General features: G+C 40.8%; 1 protein-coding gene across 3 annotated transcripts in view; it reads left to right on the top strand.

Annotated features, from left to right (window-relative positions):
- Window positions 1–12,147, top strand: part of nde1 (nudE neurodevelopment protein 1) — a 50,497-nt gene extending 38,350 nt beyond the window's left edge. For all 3 annotated transcript variants that reach the window (XM_087997604.1, XM_087997603.1, XM_087997605.1), the window contains 2 exons: window positions 7,418–7,572; window positions 8,978–12,147. In XM_087997604.1, coding sequence (XP_087853730.1) covers window positions 7,418–7,572; window positions 8,978–9,062 — 240 coding nt within the window. In that variant the 3' untranslated portion in view covers window positions 9,063–12,147. The remainder of the gene's footprint in view (window positions 1–7,417; window positions 7,573–8,977) is intronic.
- Window positions 12,148–19,236: the final 7,089 nt, after the last annotated feature.

Here is a 19,236-nt window from a genome sequence, read left to right as displayed (position 1 = left end):
AGAATTAAGTCTTTGACTTGTTGCTTTGTGTTGTCACTAATGTGATTGAAATTAAGGTCTTTGTACGCAAATTAATTGTTTCCTCCTCCAGTAACGTGCCTGGATGACAGTAAATATTCATATTTGAAGATTGGTTTTTGTTTTGAGTAGACAATATGTGCCCTGTGTTTTAGACCAGCTTTTATAATGAGAGTTTACATGATTCCAGCAGCTCTGTTCTGATTTAATTTCAGTACAAATCTGATTTTCCCCCTCTGGGACTGTGGTGACTTTACCTCTTTAATGATTCTGTGAATTTCATTATCACTGCCCTTTCCAATCAAATAGGATTCAATTATACTAACTAGTTTAATGTGATATGTTTTATTAAGTACCTTTCTAAGTCTATATGTGCATCAAATGCCCTCCATTATTCCATTGTAAAGAACTCGGTCAAACAAGATTTCCCTTGTAATAAATGTGTTGTCATTTATTTACTAATGGTATTTTCAGGTGCTAATTACTTTTGTCTGAGATTAATTTCTAGTTTTCCCAGCACTGAGCAGTTGACAGATTTATCTCTCTCATTTTCTTCAGTTCTCAAGTCCCTCGATGGTGTGGGTGGGGTTGGGGGAGGAGGAAGGGGGTGAGGGTGGTCAACTCAGATACATCCCAACTTGACTGGATGATCGCTTTTCCACTTTGAATCTGCAGACTCTTTATTGTTTTACCCTATCATTCTATTTACTACCTCCTCCCTCTAAAACAACAGCTTCTAACATTGTGAAAGCAAATGCTAACTACTCATTTTGTACCTCAGCTCTTGCTTTTTCCTTGTATTATTTTCTTCTTCTGTGCTTTAGTATTCAGTTTTCTTCTGTACAGAGTTATTAATCAACATTATCAACAGCCTTTTTAATATTATTATAATCTGATACTTTTTAGTCATCGGGAACTGAAGTTTTGCCTTTACCTTTTGTTTTGAGAATGTGTTAAGTCTATTCCTGAACTATTTCCTCTCTTCCTGTTGGTTTCCTGAACACAATTGCTCTTCCAAAATCAATCAACTCTCATCCAGTAGAGTGTTTGGCACTTGATTATTCCTTACATTTTATTTCACTCCAGATCTGATGATGTGATCCCTTTATTTCTCACGTGCACTCCATGCTGAAAAAAAGTGTAGAACACTCTCACTTCACTAACCAGAAGCTGAAATTATACTGATTTTAAGAATGTTCCCTCTCCCTATTGCCCCCGTCCCACTCCTGTTTGATGTGGTTATTTCTAGCCTTACTAATATTTGGTCTTTGATATTCACTGAGATGTAATTGATCTCTTAATTTCAACCACACAGCTCCTGCCCTCAACCCTAAAGTAATCGTTCCTCTCTCTTTCTGTTCGGTACGGCCCTGCCCTCATATTTCCTGAAGACAACGTGTAGTGGGGGATGTTAAATTCTCAACTTAATTATTGCCATTCCATTATAACCCCTTGTGACAGTGTCGCTGTGCTTTCTGTATATTGGAGCACATGCACTGCTTGTGTTGTATTTTTGGCCATTTCTGGGTGATTTAGGATTTCAGTGTGGTTTGTTTCTCTATTCCTCCTAATTATTGAGCACTCCTCTAGTTGCTAAATTAACTTAAAACCTCCCCTTAAGGACATTGATACCAGCTGCTAAGGTGTAGCTGTACATCTTGTCCCAGTCCGTCCTGCCTCCAACATTTAGAATCCTTCTTCATCCTTCCTTCAGGTTTCCCACAGTCACATGATGACACCAGCAATGTTAAGTCAGGTTCCTCACTAGTGCCTGATTTCTGGATTCCTTTCAGTACCTTCAAGGTCCAGCTCTCGAACTTTATCAAGTTCTTGAAACTCTGACTGCAGACCCTTGATGCTTTTCCTGCTTCAAAGCATATGTAGGGTAATCCTTTTGGCTGTCCCAGGGACATTAGCTACATCAAGCCATAATACATTTATCAAGCGAAAGACAAATGCTCAGTTTGCAAGTGTTAGCACTTTCATGACTTTCCGGCATGGACAGAATGCAGCAGAGTGTTAATATGTAGATAAGTTTAACTTGCATCTTTTTCCAGCACTCAAATTATCTAATGCATTTCAGCGTAGCTTTTCATTTTGCTGTCATCAGGATCATTTGTAAAAGTACTAATTTAAAGGGGAAAAACAACATTGTTTTGAGTAGTGTGCTGATTAGTTAGCAAGTTGGTAGAGGCATTGGCATGGATAATGCAGTAGTTAAAAGATGATTGACAGTTAACTGCCAGGGTTGAAATTTTTAATCCAAGAGATCAGTTCTGCTCAGGGCATTGTTCTGAAGCATGAGCCAGCAGATTGTGGAATTAAAACAGATACAGTTCATGTACATTTTCTTTCTATCTGCAAAGAATTAGGACCTGTGTATGAAAGTATAAAGCTTCCAGTGCTCGCAAGTACACTGCACTGCAAGCTCAGCTGACCATGATAAATTGATTTTTGGAGTAATTTGTCACCCACACAGCATTATCCAGCAGTTGTTGTCCAGTTATGAAATCGCAACAACTTTTGCACACTGGTATGAGCCTTGTGAGTGTACGCAGCTTGGGTGTGGTCATATCATGCATGTACCAACACCCCAAAGGATCTGCTGTACGCTAAGCAAAGACTGGCAGAACAATGTGTGGCCTCTATACCTGCCATTACCCCAGCACTGAAATTCAGACCTTTTGTGATGGGCACATGCCTTTTCGGCTTGATTGCAGCAATCTGTTTGTGGTGTATGCCACTTGTGTTGCTCCTGCATAGTCGCAGTGAGAGACGGTAACTTCATACTTTGTTCAAACCTTTGGAAGACTGTCTGAAGTAGAATGGTCATTGGAATCCAAAGGGGCTGCCTTAAGATGTTCATGGGTTTGTGTGATATAGCAAGACATGCTGTCATTGGGGTTGCTGTTATCCTACTTTAATGTACCCGATTTTTGTGTTAAATTTGCCCAGCACCCAAATGGCTCAGGCTGTAATTGAAATTGCTGATATGGCCAGTCTTACAGTGTGACATTGTGGCAGGTATGCCAGTGTGTACATTGACCAGTGAAGGTAGGTTTGCCATAAACAGAATAGTTTTGTTTCTTTTCTTGCACTCAATAGAACAATTTGCAAGATTTGGCAAGAATACCATATGTGAACCAAGCACTGGTTGGTTGGCAAGGTGGACTCTGGAGGCTTTGTTACAGTGAAAGCAGCAGTTAACAATGACTGGCTGGTAACTGCCACGTTTTATGTTTGAAACCAGGCAGGTTGACTGATTGGTCAAGGCATCGCCCTGGCAAATGAATGGAGAATGGCAATCACAATTGTGTTCAGTTTAAGCAGATACAGTATGATTACTGTCTGATGTTCTTGGAGCTCTGCACTCAGGGTCTCCTTGGATCTGGATCTGTTGGCGATAGATTTTCAGAGACTGGTGTAAGTGGTCACCTTTCTGGAAGCCACCAGATTTCTGGTAGCGATCTCACCAGATGGACAGTGATCATTCCTGTTTCTGAGCGATTTGCTATTGTTTTAGTGTATCCTCCAGCCAGTGCTCCGAATGAAATGAGACTGAATTTCACTCAGTTCTCTATAAGAACTGGACCTCCTCAGTCCTTTTTAGCTTATGTTTGAACCTGAGCTGAAGTGAAGAATTTCTCTAAATACTCCTATATATTTTCTCCATATTTTAGTGGTCGTTGTGGTTGAAGTTTGGATGGAATTTCTTCTTATTTTAGGCACATTGTTTAACTGACCCATCTGAATGTATTCATTACACATCTCTTGTTGCTTTGAAAGTGCTGATGGGCCATATCATTTGGTTGAAATTATTTTAATCCTCAGTATTGCAATCACTTCAATTTGAAATAAAATACTTTTCATTTTGTTCTCCATGTAACACTTTTGATGTCGGATGTTACTTATTTAATTTTTATTGCTATGTATTTATGGATGGGTAGTGATGTACTTGGCTGTTACACTTAACTGGGCTTGGCTATTCTCACTCATTTTCAGATGTGCTTATCAGATTGAGCTTTGATGTCCAGAGATACTTGTAACTAAACAGAGCAGGCAATCAGCTGCTGCTCTTTGTTTGTTTACCTCCCTTGTGGTACCTGCTTTCCCTCTTGTTTTAAAGTGCTGTTGTTTTGGTAGGAGGTATGGGTGGCGAGTTAGCAGATGATGCCAAAATTGGAGATGTAGTGGACAGCGAAGGTGTTATCTCCGCATACAAGGGTACGCTGATCAGATGGGCCTATAGGCCGAAGAGTGGCAGATGGAGTTTGATTTAAATAAATGAGGTGCTGCATTTTTAAAAGGCAAATCAGGGCAGCACTTACACACTTAATGATAAAGTCCTAGGGAGTGTTGCTGAACAATGAGGCCTTGGAGTGCAGGTTCATAACTCCCTGAAAATGGAGTTGCAGGTAGATAGGATAGTGAAGAAGGTGTTTGTTATGCTTTCCTTTATTGGTCAGTGCATTGAGTACAGGAGTTGTGACATCATGTTGAGGCTGCAGAGGGTATTGGTTAGATCTCTTTTGGAATAATGCATTCAATTCTGGTCTCAGTCCCATAGGAAAAAAATTATTAAACTTGAGAGATTCAGAAAGGATTACAAGGATGTTGCCGGGGTTGGAGGACTTGAACTATGGGGAGAGACTAAAGAGGCTGGGGTTGTTTTCCTTGGAGCGTTGGAGGCTATGGGGTGACCTTACAGAGGTTTATGAAATCATGAAGGGCATGGATAGGGTAAATAGACAAGGTCATTTCCCCTGGATGGGGGAGTCTAAAACTAGAGGGTGTAGGTTTAAGGTGAGAGGGCAAAGATTCAAAAACGATCTGAGTGACAACATTTTCATGCAGAGGGTGGTGTTGTTTGGTATGAGCTGCCAGGGGAAGTGGTGGAGACTGGTACAATAACAACGTTTAAAAGGCATTTGGATGGGTACATGAATAGGAAGCGTTTAGAGGTATATGGGCCTAATGCCAGCAAATGGGGCTAGATTAATTTAGGATATCTGGTCGGCCTCGACAAGTTGGACTGAAGAGTCTGTTTCTGTGCTGTCTGACTCTGTGCTAATGTACAGTGGCTATCATGACCAATTAAGCTTTTACTGACCCCATATTAGGCTGTAACCTCTGCAGAAAAAAAACAACAAAATGACAGAAAGCCACAGTTTAAATTCAGACACGTTTGCAGTGATACGACTCAGGAACTGAGTATTTTTTTTAAAATTCGATAATGTGAACCTTGGAAAAACTCTCTCTTTTCCCAGTATTGGACAACCTGTGGTATTATTTGAGAAGATGACTTGTCACGAGTCATTATTACGTCTGACTCTGTGGCTCAGATTGTGATGAGTGACGAAGGAGCAGTGCTGTCTCATTGTGGTGTTTACAGCTAGCCAGAGACAGCGCAGTCTGTTTATTCAGCAGGTCCTTGTTGCGGTTGATGTCAGATCCAGCACTGCTCCCTCTGCAGAGAAACTGCAGCACACGTGCAATAGCATGGCTCTTCAACCAGTCAGATCCAAGAATCTGTTACCAAGAGTATAAATTTAGATTTAAATCATGCGCACAAAGTAAATTTGAGGGGAAAAGAAAGATGTGATAGAGACTCATCGTTTTTTAATAATACATATCCACACTAACTTCTTAAGAAACAAGATTGCACCTTCAGTCTTGTTCTCTCTGAGCTTGTTTGGTAGGAATAATGACTGGTACTATTTTTAAAAAAATCACTCCCTCTTCAATGCAGTGATATTTTTTTTCTCTGCTGTTCAGTGGGTGAGTACAGAGCTTCATGCTGTAGAATGAATTCCAATGTTGAGTCTGAAGCATGCTTGGATGTCCTATTCAGTAGGTTGTAGCAGAGCATTTTAGAAAGTCTTGATGCAGTTAGGAAGAGTCAACATGGTGTGTGAAAGGGAAATTGTGTTTGACTAGAGTTCATGGATAAAGGGCATCCTGTAGACATAATGTACTTGGATTTTGAGAAGGCATTTGGCAAGGTGCCTTATCAAGGATTATAACATGAATTAACTCATGAAGTGGCGTAGGGAAAACACAAGGAGAAATAGATGATTTTCAGAGTGGTAACCTTTAACCAATGAGATGTCTCTATTCATACTGGGGCCTCAACTATTCATCATCTATATAAATGCCTTGAATGAAGGAACCAAATTTTCTAATTGCTAAATTTGGCACAGCAAAACAGAAAGTAGAAAAGTGAAGAGGACAAAGAGGCTACAAAGGATATAGATGAAGTGAGTGGGCAAAACATTGGCAGCTGGAGTACAACCGAGAAAAATGTGAACATGGCAGAAAGAACAGGGAAGCTATATGTTATTCAGATAGGGAGAGATTGCAAAACTGAGGCATACTGTTAGTGTTGTTGGGCTAGTAAACCAGAGCCTGAGGCTGTTGTTCTGGGGCCTGGGTTCAAATCCTACCAATGGTAGATGGTGAAATTTTGAATTCAATAAAATCTGGAAGAAGAAAAGCTACAGATTTTAATAAAATAACCCCTCTGGTTCATTGCTGTCCTTCAGGAAAGGAAACTGCCATCCCGGCCTGGTCTGGCCTACATGTGACTCCAGACCCACAGCAATGGGTTTGACTCTTAACCGCCCTCTGGGCAATTAGAGATCGGCAATAAATGCTGGCCTAGTCAGAGACACCCACATTCCAAGAATTAATTAAGGAATTAAGTTAGTATGTAGGTGCAGCAAGTGCTTAGGAGGGCAAGTGGAATGTTATCATTTATTACAAGGGGCTTGGAATATGAAAGTCAGAATGCTTTGCTACACTTGTACAGTTGAAAGGATATAACCAGTTCAGAAGGTTCACTTGACTATTATTGAGTGGAAATGATTTGTTGTGCAAGAGGTTTGGACCTGTGTCCATTGGAGTTTCGAGAAATGCAAGGTTTTCTTTTTAAAATCCCTAAAGGAAGTTGACAGTGTGGATGCTGAGGGATGTTTCCCTTTGAGGGAGAGACTGGAACTGTTTAAAAATCTGTTTCCCACTTCAGATAAAGTTGAGAATTATTTCCTTCGGATTTTTTTGGTCTGTGAGACATTGTCCTCATATGGAGGCGATGGGGTCACTAAATATTTTGAAGTGGGAGTTAGATTCTGGATTGACAAGAGGGAGAGTTTGTAGTGGTAGGCAGGAGGAGTATCAGATCAGCCATGAATTTGTCAAGTGGTGGAGCAGACGGTAGAGGCAGAATGAGCTGCTCCTAGTTAGAATCATAAACAAAGCCAATGCTTGATTTGTAGGATGTATATGTGGAACAGCAATGGCATGAGTCGAGTGCTTAGCTAGATGTTGCTTGTATCGTATTTGGAGTGCAGAACTGTTTTTGGGGTAAACGTTGATACTTTTGCACTTTGTATCTTTACAGGCTCTGGAGTCCAAGCTTGCATCTTGTAGAAATTTTGTTTGGGATCAATCTCCAAATCGTGCAACTTTGCCATCCACTCCGAATGGAAACTGTGCAATAAAAGACAGCAATGATAACAGGGTGTCCAATGCCAATCTACCCCAATATGACAAAGGGTTAGTAACATCATGATTAAACAGACTTGAAATATTTTGAAATGCAATTACCATAACTGAACTGCGTTTGTATCCTGTTAAAGTTGAGTATATTGATTTGTAGCTTGAATGAATTAGTGCTCCATCCCATGTTTAAAAGATATTTGTAAGATGCCCAATCCATCAAAAAAAACAAAAACAATTTGAATTCTGGATGTAGGCTTGCTTGTAGAGCTGGAAGGTTCATGTTCATACGTTACATCACTATACTAGGTAACATCTTCAGAGAGTCTCCGGACGAAGCATTGCTGATGATTACTGCTTTCTATTTATATGTTTGGGTTTCTTTGAGTTGGTAATGTCATTTCCTGTGGTGATGTCATTTCCTGTTCTTTTTCTCAGAGGGTGGTAAATTGGGTTCAAGTCCATATGTTGATAGAGTTCCAGTTGGAATGCCATGCTTCTTGGAATTCTCGTGCGTGTCTTTGTTTGGCTTGTCCTAGGATGGGCGTGTTGTCCTAGTCAAAGTGGTGTCCTTCCTCAAATGTATGTAAAGGTATTAGAGAGACAGGGTCATGTCGTTTGTGGGTACAGATGAGGAAGGACACCACCTCGACTGGGACAACACATCCATCCTAGGACAAGCCAAACAAAGACACACGAGAATTCCTAGAAGCATGGCATTCCAACCGGAACTCTATCAACAAGCATATTAACTTGGACCCCATTTACCACCCTCTGAGAAAAAGAACAGGAAATGACATCACCATAGAAAATGACATCACCACAGGAAATGACACCACCAACCCAAAGAAACCCAGACATAAATCGAAAGCAGGAAATATCAGCAGTACTTCGTCCGGAGGCTCACTGAAGATGTTAACTAGTATGGTGACGAAATGTCTGAACATGAACCTTCCAGCTCAGCGAGCAAACCTACACCCAGAACCTCAACCTGAGCTACAAATCTTCTTAAAACTCACTAACAATTTGAATTAATTACAGTGTCTTCAGAGGTACAAAGAAAAGATGGTTATCAAATAAGGAGTGTGCGAAAGGTTATTTGGGTCTAAGTTTCATGTCTGATATAAATCCAGAGATTGGGTCTTAGGTGCCTTTTACTATGTGGTATGTGCTCAGGATTGAGTCATCAAGGCTGAATAGCACAAGAGGAATTAGAAATGAAAGTGTGTGGAGGGATAAGGATGAATTTTTTTTTAAAAAAATGAAGTTCCACTCTGTGAAATATCCCAATAATACCATTCAATCGTGATGTTAAATTCTGGATGTGTTTTAAAGTGTTCACAACACAAATGCAGCATAGGAATTATTAGGCTGAAAAAAATCAAGAACTGTCCAGTTTTACCAAGGTGCGACAAGAATCGAGTTGTTGACTAATTATACTGATTAATTTCTCAATCAACAGATCCCAACATAAGGCGAGGAAATCTTCTCTGGCAGACAGTTTTGGGAACTGTAGGTCCAAGGTCGTCTGTTCACCTCAAGCATAAAATACGTGTAAGCGGTATATGCACTGTCTCAAATGACACACTATCTCTTCCAAATTTGTTTTAGATTTTTGTTGTATTTCCAGGTTAGCCAAAAGGCTGGAGTTTGGGACACTTGCCTCAAAGGTCTGTTCACAAGCAAGCGCATCACCACAGGGTGTAGTCAAAATCTTGCTTTGAGCCATGGTAATTTTTAAAAGAAATGTTTTTAAATGGATATTTTTTTAAACCAAGCTCTTTAACATTCAGTGGTCATGTTAGTGAAAAGTTTGATTTTTTTTTCTGTTTTTTTTTGCTAGTGCAAGTTGAAGATTAGTTTTTCTAATGAAAGCTAAAAGTAGATTTTTCTTTCATATTGAAGGTACTTGGCCCACATTGTAAACTATATTTAGAAGCACCATTCCGCTAGAGAAGTGGGATGGAGAGCTCATTAAGAGGGGGGACTTATAATCATTGGAAATTGGTAATTAACAATGGAACTTTTGGCCTCTGTTTTGCACATTTAGAGTTTTGAGCTGTGTTTCATAATTACAATTTTAGCAGAGTCACAGGGAAACTGGCTAATTGGGAAGAATAACCATTTTAAGAAAATGATTTTCTTGAAAATTGAACTTTGTCCAATTAGAGCTCACTTATTTGGCTTTTTATTAATTGGTCACGAGATTTGGCCTCTTGGTGTTTTGTTTTCTATTGAAATTATTGAGTTCATTAATTCATGTTTGATCCACCATTGTAGCCCCTACTGGGACATTGTAAAATGGTGGGGTAAAGCAGAGGTAGCTCCACATCAATTTGTAGCTACTGAAAGTTCTGTTGCGTTTTATTATTTAATCATTGTCAGCCTTGAATTGGTGACCTTGATAGTGTGTAACATTTAGCCAGTTTACTTTTCCCAAGCACCATATGACCAGAATTGTGTATCAAGAACCTTTGGATACAATAATGTACCTGTTCTGTCTTGTTTTGGGCCCTTTTTGGCTGAGGGTTCAAATTATGTTTATAATTTGAGAAGTTGCATGTTTCACATATGCTACTTTTTTACTTCTGTATATGTAGTATAGTCCACATGCCTTTCTATAACAATTTGAATTATTTTCTGCATGCTTTTGGAAGCATAATAGTCAATACTTCTGTTTTTACCTTTGTAAATATTTACTCTGTTATATGTTCATCCATTTTGTCACATCTTAAAGTCCAAGTTTGTTCCATTGCTTTAAATGCCTAACTGTTTCCAAAATTATTCCTGTGTTTAATGCTGCTTTATGTAAAAACCGCTCTTAGATGTACTCTTAAATGTTACAACATTTAAATGCAATCCTTTTACTATATAAGCCGAACAAGAGTACTTTTTTGTTTCGCAAAAGGACTTTGTGAACCAAACAAAAATCCCTTGGAATAGAAGGATAATGAAGTGATTGCTACATTACTAGGTCCAGCTTGCAGCTGAGATGCCATGATTGATGAACATTGCGCGAACACTTTCATAAGTGAGGTATAATGCAACTCTGCACTGATACTTATCAGTGCATTGTTCTGTTCCGGTACATCTGTTACTGCTTATAACTGGAGACATTGGTTCAAAAATTGAAAGTAGAATTCACTGAAGAATTTTCATGTGGATGCCAAGAGAAACTCATCTTGTTTTATGTTTTCTAAAAAGTAATGCATCAGAAAGTGCAGCAGATCAGTTGACTTCAGTCAGTTGGAGTAGGTAAGGTTTAGAACTGGTAAGAGCACTTTGAGTACCAGTTTAATTTGTCACATGGGATAGTTATGATAGTTATATTTGAGCTGAGAATGATTTTGTAGAAGTGTTAAGTAGATGAAGAAAAGAATGACTGAATAGTGCCTTAAAGATCATTAGTGCCTTTTGATTATGGCAGAGCCTGTTTGGATTCTGTGGTGGAACTAGGTGTGATCCCTGAGAAACTGGTTAATTTAAGAACTTAATCCTCAAGAAGAGAAATCAAACTAGCTGCTGATGGACATTAATTTGTCTGGTTTATTCTCTGGGTAATGAAAGAGCCATTCAGTGTAATCTTAGCACCGGTGAACAAGTAAATAGCTGGTGCACATTATCTCACAACACAATCGAGGGTGTGACCCGAGGAAGGTCTTTTTGCATCCATTACTGGGATAAAGACACTGCCTGATAGAAAGAGGCTTTTCTTTTTCTGGTCAGATAAGTTGATTAACCAAATAACAAGGGTGCATTTAGGATCACCATGTTATAATCTGGAATTGCATAAAAATTGGAGGAAATCCGCTAGGCAGTTCTCTTCCCCAAATAGTGCTATTTGTATATTTGCCCACTGCAAGCTGGCTTACCTAGGACCACCCATTCTGAAAGGGCCAGACACTGTCTCTTGTAGGGACTTGGAAGTTGGGCTGTGCTTCCTTTGAGCAAGTGACGAGATTGATGGTACCTCTGTTAATTTTATTTTGACTCCATGCAGAATGTACTAATATTTTGTCTCAGTTATGGATTCTGTTGTTTATTTACACTTTTTATTGATAAATCTCCATGTTGGAGAATGGAGCATTTCCAGTTCTTGTTTTGTGCCTAGTGCCTGTGTTTTGACGACTCCGCACTGCTGCATGGTGCCTTAATCCCAGCATCCATCGCTGCTAGGATGTTTCCATTTTCCAGGCCAGATCTTGTGATTGATGCTCCTCATTTGACACATACTAAAGCATCACAAGGTGACATGCTGCAGGGTAATTATAAGGGTTGTTTGGTGGCAAAGGAGTTTTTCTTTTGCAATAAACAAAGGTGTAGACATGCTTCAAATATACATATGATTTGACTTGGCAACAGGAAGCAGAAGTGAATATGGTTGCTGGGAGATAAAGAAGGGGAACTACAAATGTTTTCATGCCTTTTAATGACAGTCTGTGATTTACCCATCATACCCCTGCCTGGAGTATCACATTTCATACATTGTGAAATTGCAGGTAGGAATTAACTTACTGTATACTATTCCAGATTTGGGTCTCTGCTTCTACAAAATGTTGCCATATCCAGGAATATAATCTCTGTATTCTGTGTGTGTTTCTCTGAACTGAAATAAAATGATCATTCCCTGTTGACGTTTTGCATCATTCCAGTTCTGATACAATATTATTTGGGTTTCTTCAATAATTTACAGCTGTGATCTAATGTTCATATCTCAACATAACTTGGACATTTCAACTCTCTTGATCTTGTGTATGAAGACACTAAACCTAAAAGATTAAGTTTCAGGTTCAATTTCGGGTCTCAACCAGACTCTAATTTTTGACGACTTGGCTCTATGCGGGGGGCAGGTACAAATGAGTTTCATATCCTTAGTCTAAATTCACCAAGGCTCTGAAAGCAACACCTTTTAAACCCATGACCACTTCCATCTAGAAGGACAAGGGTAGCGGACACATGGGGAACACCACTCCCTGCAAGTTCCCCTCCAAACCACTCCCGATCAACTTGGAAATATATTCCTGTTCTTTCAGTATAGTGGATCAAAACCTGGGCCTGTGTTCCCAACGGCATTGAGAACTGTGGACTGCAGCAGTTCAAGAAGGCAGCTCACCACCACCTTGAGGGCAATTAGGGATGTGTACTCAGTGCTGGCCTAGCCAGCAGCACCCACATCCTGTTGGGGAATAAAAGATGTCATTTTCTGGAAGTGTTACGGTGGTTGGATAGGATCAGGCTGTACAGTAATTTTTGTCATGGTCACCTAATTTACCCCCTTTGATTTCAATCCAAAGAATGGCCATGTTTGATCCACATCAAACAAACATTTAATCAGTTTTTAAAAAGACAGTTAGGAGAATATTGCCAAGAAATGCTTATTCAGCCAGAGGGATATTATCACCTTGCAAGATTCAAATACAATAATTTTTATGTAGGTAAACAGGAAATTTGAGGAACAGACAACACTAACATTCAAAGATTTTCTATGTTTTAACATCAAACATTGTGCTTTGGATTGGTTTTACAGTGACTACACATAACGTAGCCATATTCTGTTATACTGAACTCTGTCCTTTGGGTTCAGAATGATCTCAGTGTTCAGAGATGAAGCAGGAAAAATGGTGCTTCACTGTTCCAAATGAAGACTGATTGAGTTGCACTGCTCAAGATGGAGTGAAGCTCTTGTGTAAGCGGGCTTTATTCATGTAGAGAGTTTTATACCAAACCTGATCCATTATTACCCAATGCTCAAAATTTGTGAGAAGATTTGTAGCTCGGGTGTTCGTTGTTGTGGTTCTGTTCACCGAGCTGGGAATTTGTGTTGCAGACGTTTTGTCCCCTGTCTAGGGGACATCCTCAGTGCTTGGGAGCCTCCTGTGAAGCGCTTCTGTGATCTTTCCTCCGGCATTTGTAGTGGTTTGTCTCTACCGCTTCCGGTTGTCAGTTCCAGCTGTCCGCTGCAGTGGCCGGTATATTGGGTCCAGGTTGACGTGTTTGTTGATAGAATCTGTGGATGAGTGCCATGCCTCTAGGAATTCCCTGGCTGTTTTCTGTTTGGCTTGTCCTATAATAGTGGTGTTGTCCCAGTCAAACTCATGTTGCTTGTCATCCGCGTGTGTGGCTACTAAGGATAGCTGGTCGTGTCATTTCGTGGCTAGTTGGTGTTCATGGATACAGATCATTACCTGTCTTCCTGTTTGTCCTATGTAGTCTATGTAGAAACAACATGACCAGCTATCCTTAATAGCCACACACGCAGATGACAAGCAACATGAGTTTGACTGGGACAACACTACTATTATAGGACAAGCCAAACATAGAACAGCCAGGGAATTCCTAGAGGCATGGCACTCATCCACAGATTCTATCAACAATCACATCGACCTGCACCCAATATACCGGCCACTGCGGCGGACAACTGGAACTGACAACCGGAAACGGCAGAGACAAACCACTACAATTGCCAGTAACTGACATTCCCACTCTACCACAGCCATTATTCATTCTGAATGTTTGTAACTGTCTCCCTGTAATTTGTAGCAGTTCTTGTCGTCTTACTGACTATATCACACTACTCCAGCATACCCCACACCATGCCACCACCACATTACCATCTACAAATATCAAAACCGGTTTTGATTTCATAGCTCCATATCACAACAAGATTAGATTAGATTAGATTACTTTCCATCGATTTGTATTGATTTTAAGATGTGCCCTGGAACTGGATCCTGGAGCTCATCTATAGTCCACTTCTAACTGAGGGGAAGAAAGAACACCCAAACTTTTTCTCCCTTCTCATGAATTATCCCAGCTTGCCACCCTTTTGATCTTCTATATAATGTATCACATGAGATTAGTAAAGAGCTTTCATAAAGCTTATGGGTGCTGTCCTTTTTTCTCATCTGTCAGTTCTGCTCTTCATTAGAGTTGAGAATCGTCACTCGTTCCTTTTGCAATCTGTACTGCCTGCTTCCAACTTGTTTAAAATCTGTTGTAATTTCATCCTTAAAACTTTGTACTGTGATTATCTTTTTTTTAAAATCTGACTGCCAAACTCTGAACCCTTCAGTCCTTTGGCCCCTACACAATCTGTCAACGAAATGTAGAATCTCTGCAGTCTCCATTTCCTCCATCACTACTTCAGGATTCTATGATGTATCCTCCCAGGAATTGGGAGGCTATAATTCCCCTCTTACGGATAAACTTATCTAATGTCATTAATCCTGTTGAGCTTTGACTTTTAAAAATTTATTCTTGTTTCCTGGCCCGTATTTTCTCATGAACTTCGTTATATTCTAGTCTACATCAATCCTCTTCGCATTTTTTACCCAGGGAAGGTTCCTATGTGAGCTGAGTTTATGATTGTTATTTTTCTCTCGTTACAGCCTAATTGGACTTTAAAATCTTTAATCCTCATCAGTTTGACAATTTGTTGGAATATTTACATTGTGAGCAAGCTTCAGCCTTGGATTGAGTTCAATATCTTCAATGCGGTCTGTGAAATGGCAGGAATCGGTATTGCAGCCCTTAAACCGGCTCTGTCGTTCAAAAAGATCATGCTTTTTGTCATTTATATCAACGAGTTGGATGTCAATAAAGGAGGTGTGGTTAGTAAATTTCCAGATGACTCAAATTAGTGAGCCAAGAGAATTATCTCTGTACAACGGGATGGGCCGTGGATAAAAGCATTTTCGGAGGGTAAATCAGGGCAGGACTTATACACTTAATGGTAAGGTCCTGGGGAGTGTTGCTGAACAAAGTGACCTTGGAGTGCAGGTTCATAGTTCCTTGAAAGTGGAGTCGCAGGTAAAACTCACACCACACCAGGTTATAGCTCAACAGGTTTAATTGGGAGCACTAGCTTTCAGAGCGCTGTTCCTTCATCAGGTGGTTGTGGAGTACACAATTGTAAGACACAGAATTTGTCGCAAAAGTTTACAATGTGATGTAACTGAAATTAGCATCGAAAATACCTTAAATTGTTTAAGTCTCATCTGTTAAAATAACCATGTTAGTTTCACTTCTTTCATATGTAAATCTCAACTTCTTTTAAAAGTTACACTCTCAGGTTAACTTTAACAATTGGTATCAGCCAAGATAATGTGTTGAAGGTGTTAGCCCCCTGTGTGTTGTTGTCTGTGCCATAATGTTTAGACTGATTCTAATCTAAAAAATGAATTAAGAGTCTTACATGGATTCATGCAGTTTTTGAGCAAAGTACAAGTTCACCCCACAAATGTTTGTGTACGCATGCATGTGGGTGTGTGTGTATCTGTAGGAGTGTGTGTGCACATGTGTCTGTGTATATGTGTGTGTGGGTGTGTAGTGCAATGGTGTCACCTGTAGTGTGACATGAAACAAGGTCCTGGTTGAGGCTCTCCTTATGGCTACCGAACTTACTATCAGTCTCTGCTCAGCCACTGTTTGCTACTGCCTGTCCCAGAGTCCTCCTTGGAGGATAGTCACCCGAAGGTCCGAGGTTGAATGTCCTGGATGCCCTGAGGCATAGTACATTGGTGAAACCAAGCAGAGGCTCCAGCAACGGATGAATGGGCACCACACAACAATCTACAGACATGAGGGTTCCCTCCTAGTTGGAGAACACTTCAGTCCAGGACATTCGACCTTGGACCTTTGGGTGACCATCCTCCAAGGTAGACTTCGGGACAGGCAGCAGCGAGAAGTGGCCGAGCTAAGTTAGCTAAGTTCCATACCCATTGGGAGGGCCTCAACCGGGACCTTGGGTTCATGTCACACTACAGGTGACCACCGTTGCACTATGCAAACACACGAACACTCCTACACACAGATGCACACTCACTCCCATGCACCCTCTCTCAGATCCCTTTACGCGCTCTCACACACATACATTCTCTCACACACACACACACACACACACACACTCTCTCACAGACACTCACAACACCCCCACTCCACCCCACACACACCCCCCCCACATGTATGTATACACATATGTTTGTGGGGTGATCTTGTAGTTTGCTCAAAAACTGCACGAATCCATCTAAGGTTCTGTTAATTCATTTTTTAGATTAGAATCAGTCTGAACATTATGGCACAGACAGCAGCACACCAGGAGCTAACACCTTCAACACATTATCTGAGCTGACACCAGTTGTTAAAATTAATCTGAGAATGTAACTTTTAAAAAATGTTTTGTGATTTACATATGGAAGAAGTGAAATGAACGTGGTCATTCTAACAGATGGGAGACTTAACAAACAATCAAGGTATTTTTCAATGTATAATTTCAGTTACATCACATTGTAAACTTTTACTACAAATTCTGTCTTACAATTGTGTACTCCACAACCACCTGATGAAGGAGCGGCGCTCCAAAAGCTAGTGCTTCCAATTAAATCTGTTGAGCTATAACCTATTGTTGCGTGATTTTCAACTTTGTACACCCCAGTCCAACACCGGCATCTCCAAATCATGAGTCTCTGGTAGATAGGATAGTGAAGAAGGCATTTGGTATGTTTGCCTTTACTGGTCAGTGCATTGAGTATAGGAGTTGGGAAGTCATGCTGCAGCTGTACAGGACATTGGTTAGACCGCTTTTGGAATACCGTGTGCAATTCTGGTCTCCCTGTCATCGGAAGGATGTTGTGAAACTTGGAAGGGTTCAGAAAAGATTTACAAGGATGTTGCCAGGTTGTGTAGGGTTAGAGCTATTGGGAGAGTTTGAATAGGCTGGGGATATTTTCCCTGGTGTGTCAGAGGCTGAACAGTGACCTTTGTAGAGATTTATAAAATCACGAGGGGGATAGATAGGGTAAAAAGCCAAGTCTTTTCCTCAGGATAGGAGAATCCTAAACTAAAGGGCATAGGTGTAAAGTGAGAGGGTAAAGATATAAAAGAAACCTCAGGGGCAACCTTTTCATGCAGAGGGTGGTGTGGGTGTATGGAATAAGCTACCACAGGAAGTGGTTGAGGTAGGTACAATTACAATATTTCTAAGGCACCTGAATGGGTATATGAACAGGAAGGGTTTAGAGGAATCTCGTGCGACTCCCCCTTGAATAAATTCCAGTGACCTGGTTTCCACTTCTTCGTGCGATAGTGTTACAAAGCTACTGAGGAGAATTTCCTCATTTTTAATCTGCAAAGGGAAGCTCCTGCATTTGAAATGGGGTCCTGTAGATATGGATATTCCCAATGGCGTTCTCTCACCATTGCTTCCTCTAACCCCCCTCCCCTGGCCTGCCCCATTCCCTTTCATTCTCTCCCTGAACCTAGTCTTCCTGGTTCCTTTCCTCTGTTCACATAAGCAAACACTTTGAAGATTTGGGGAGAGATCGTTGACTGTGACACCTAACCAATTCTTGTACTAGTGGGATATTGGGATATTAAATGTATTTTACTGCTGGTTGTGTTTGAGTGATCAATGAGCTGCTACAGAGTTGGTACAGAGAGGGGAATCTGAGCTTGGTCAGTTTTACTAGTAACCACCATCACACTTTTTGAGTTATGATCAGTTACAGATCACTTAGTTAGTTAGGGTTTATATTCTGCTATCTGCTGTTATACTCTAAGTATAAAGACCAAAGTCTTGCCTTTTCACACCTGCTCCTCCACTGCACTTGAGTGTACCTGACACAAAAGCTGCTCTTAATGCCAGTGATTTAAACAGTAGCGATCACACCCCCAGCAGCAGCACATTGGGTTTGGACGGTGTGGTTTACCATGTTCACAAGGTGAGCCACAACTGCCCAAGAAATATTATTGAGCAAGTTCCATACGGAGTTTCACAAGATGTTACTGATGAGAAATGTAGGTTTAAAGGGAAGGAGATGGAACATTTTGATGCCAAGGCATGCAAAGCTATGGGCCAAATTAAGGTTGGAATAGTTTGATGTTTTTTTTTTAATGGTCAGTGTGGACTCGATGGGTTGAAGGGTCTGTTGACCTTTCTGACTATGACCTGTACTGGTGGTTGAAGCTCTCGCTGTCTGTTGTGGAATAATTGGAACCAGGGGAATGTGAGAGGCAGGTGGGTTGATGGGTAGAGCAGACCATGGAGATGGCAAGAGGTGAGTCACAGACGTAGGGGCACGAGGATCAAATTCCGGTTACAGGCTGTTCCAAGCTCTTATTTGGTGGACATGTAAAGTTTGGAAGAGTTAGCTCGGGCAGGAGTAAGGCATTGGCTGATTGTTCCCATTTAAATAATGTGCAGACTTGCAGGAAAAAGACAGGAGATTAACATTGTTAAATTGCTCAGTTAGCCAGTTTCAGATGTGTTGGACTGAATGGCCTGACTGTCTACTGCATTAATTCTGAGACTCTGTGATACAGAGAGGTTTGGATGAGCTGAAATTGGTGGAGGATGGTAAGCAGGACATTGGCCAGTTGGAGTTCCCTCCCTCAGGATGGCTGATCGTTTCTAGAAAGAAGATTGACAACCTGAAATGCTGCTCAGGCCCAGAGACGTCAACTTGATTCTCTACCCCCTCCCCCACCCCCCAAAATTCTTATTGGCCAAGTATCACTTTTGTCAAGTTTTATGGGAGGTTTCTCACAGCAAGATCTCTCACCGTGCCTGACCAAACTCACCTTATTAACTACCTACCCTGGCCCTCATTCAAGCTCTATCCAACTGCTCAATGTTCTTGCACGTCTTCCAAAAGGCCAGTGTCCTTCGTGTCTGCCTCATCTTTCAAAGGTCTCTGATCCAGCTGAATGTTGGCAATCTGCTGG

The sequence above is a fragment of the Chiloscyllium plagiosum genome, unplaced genomic scaffold (genome assembly GCF_037043375.1).
Source record: "Chiloscyllium plagiosum isolate Xiang-an unplaced genomic scaffold, Cpla_swu_hap1 HiC_scaffold_20, whole genome shotgun sequence".
In the NCBI taxonomy this organism is placed as follows: Eukaryota; Metazoa; Chordata; class Chondrichthyes; order Orectolobiformes; family Hemiscylliidae; genus Chiloscyllium; species Chiloscyllium plagiosum.
Note: the sequence above shows the minus strand (reverse complement) of the source record. Positions and strands in the feature narration are given on the sequence as shown.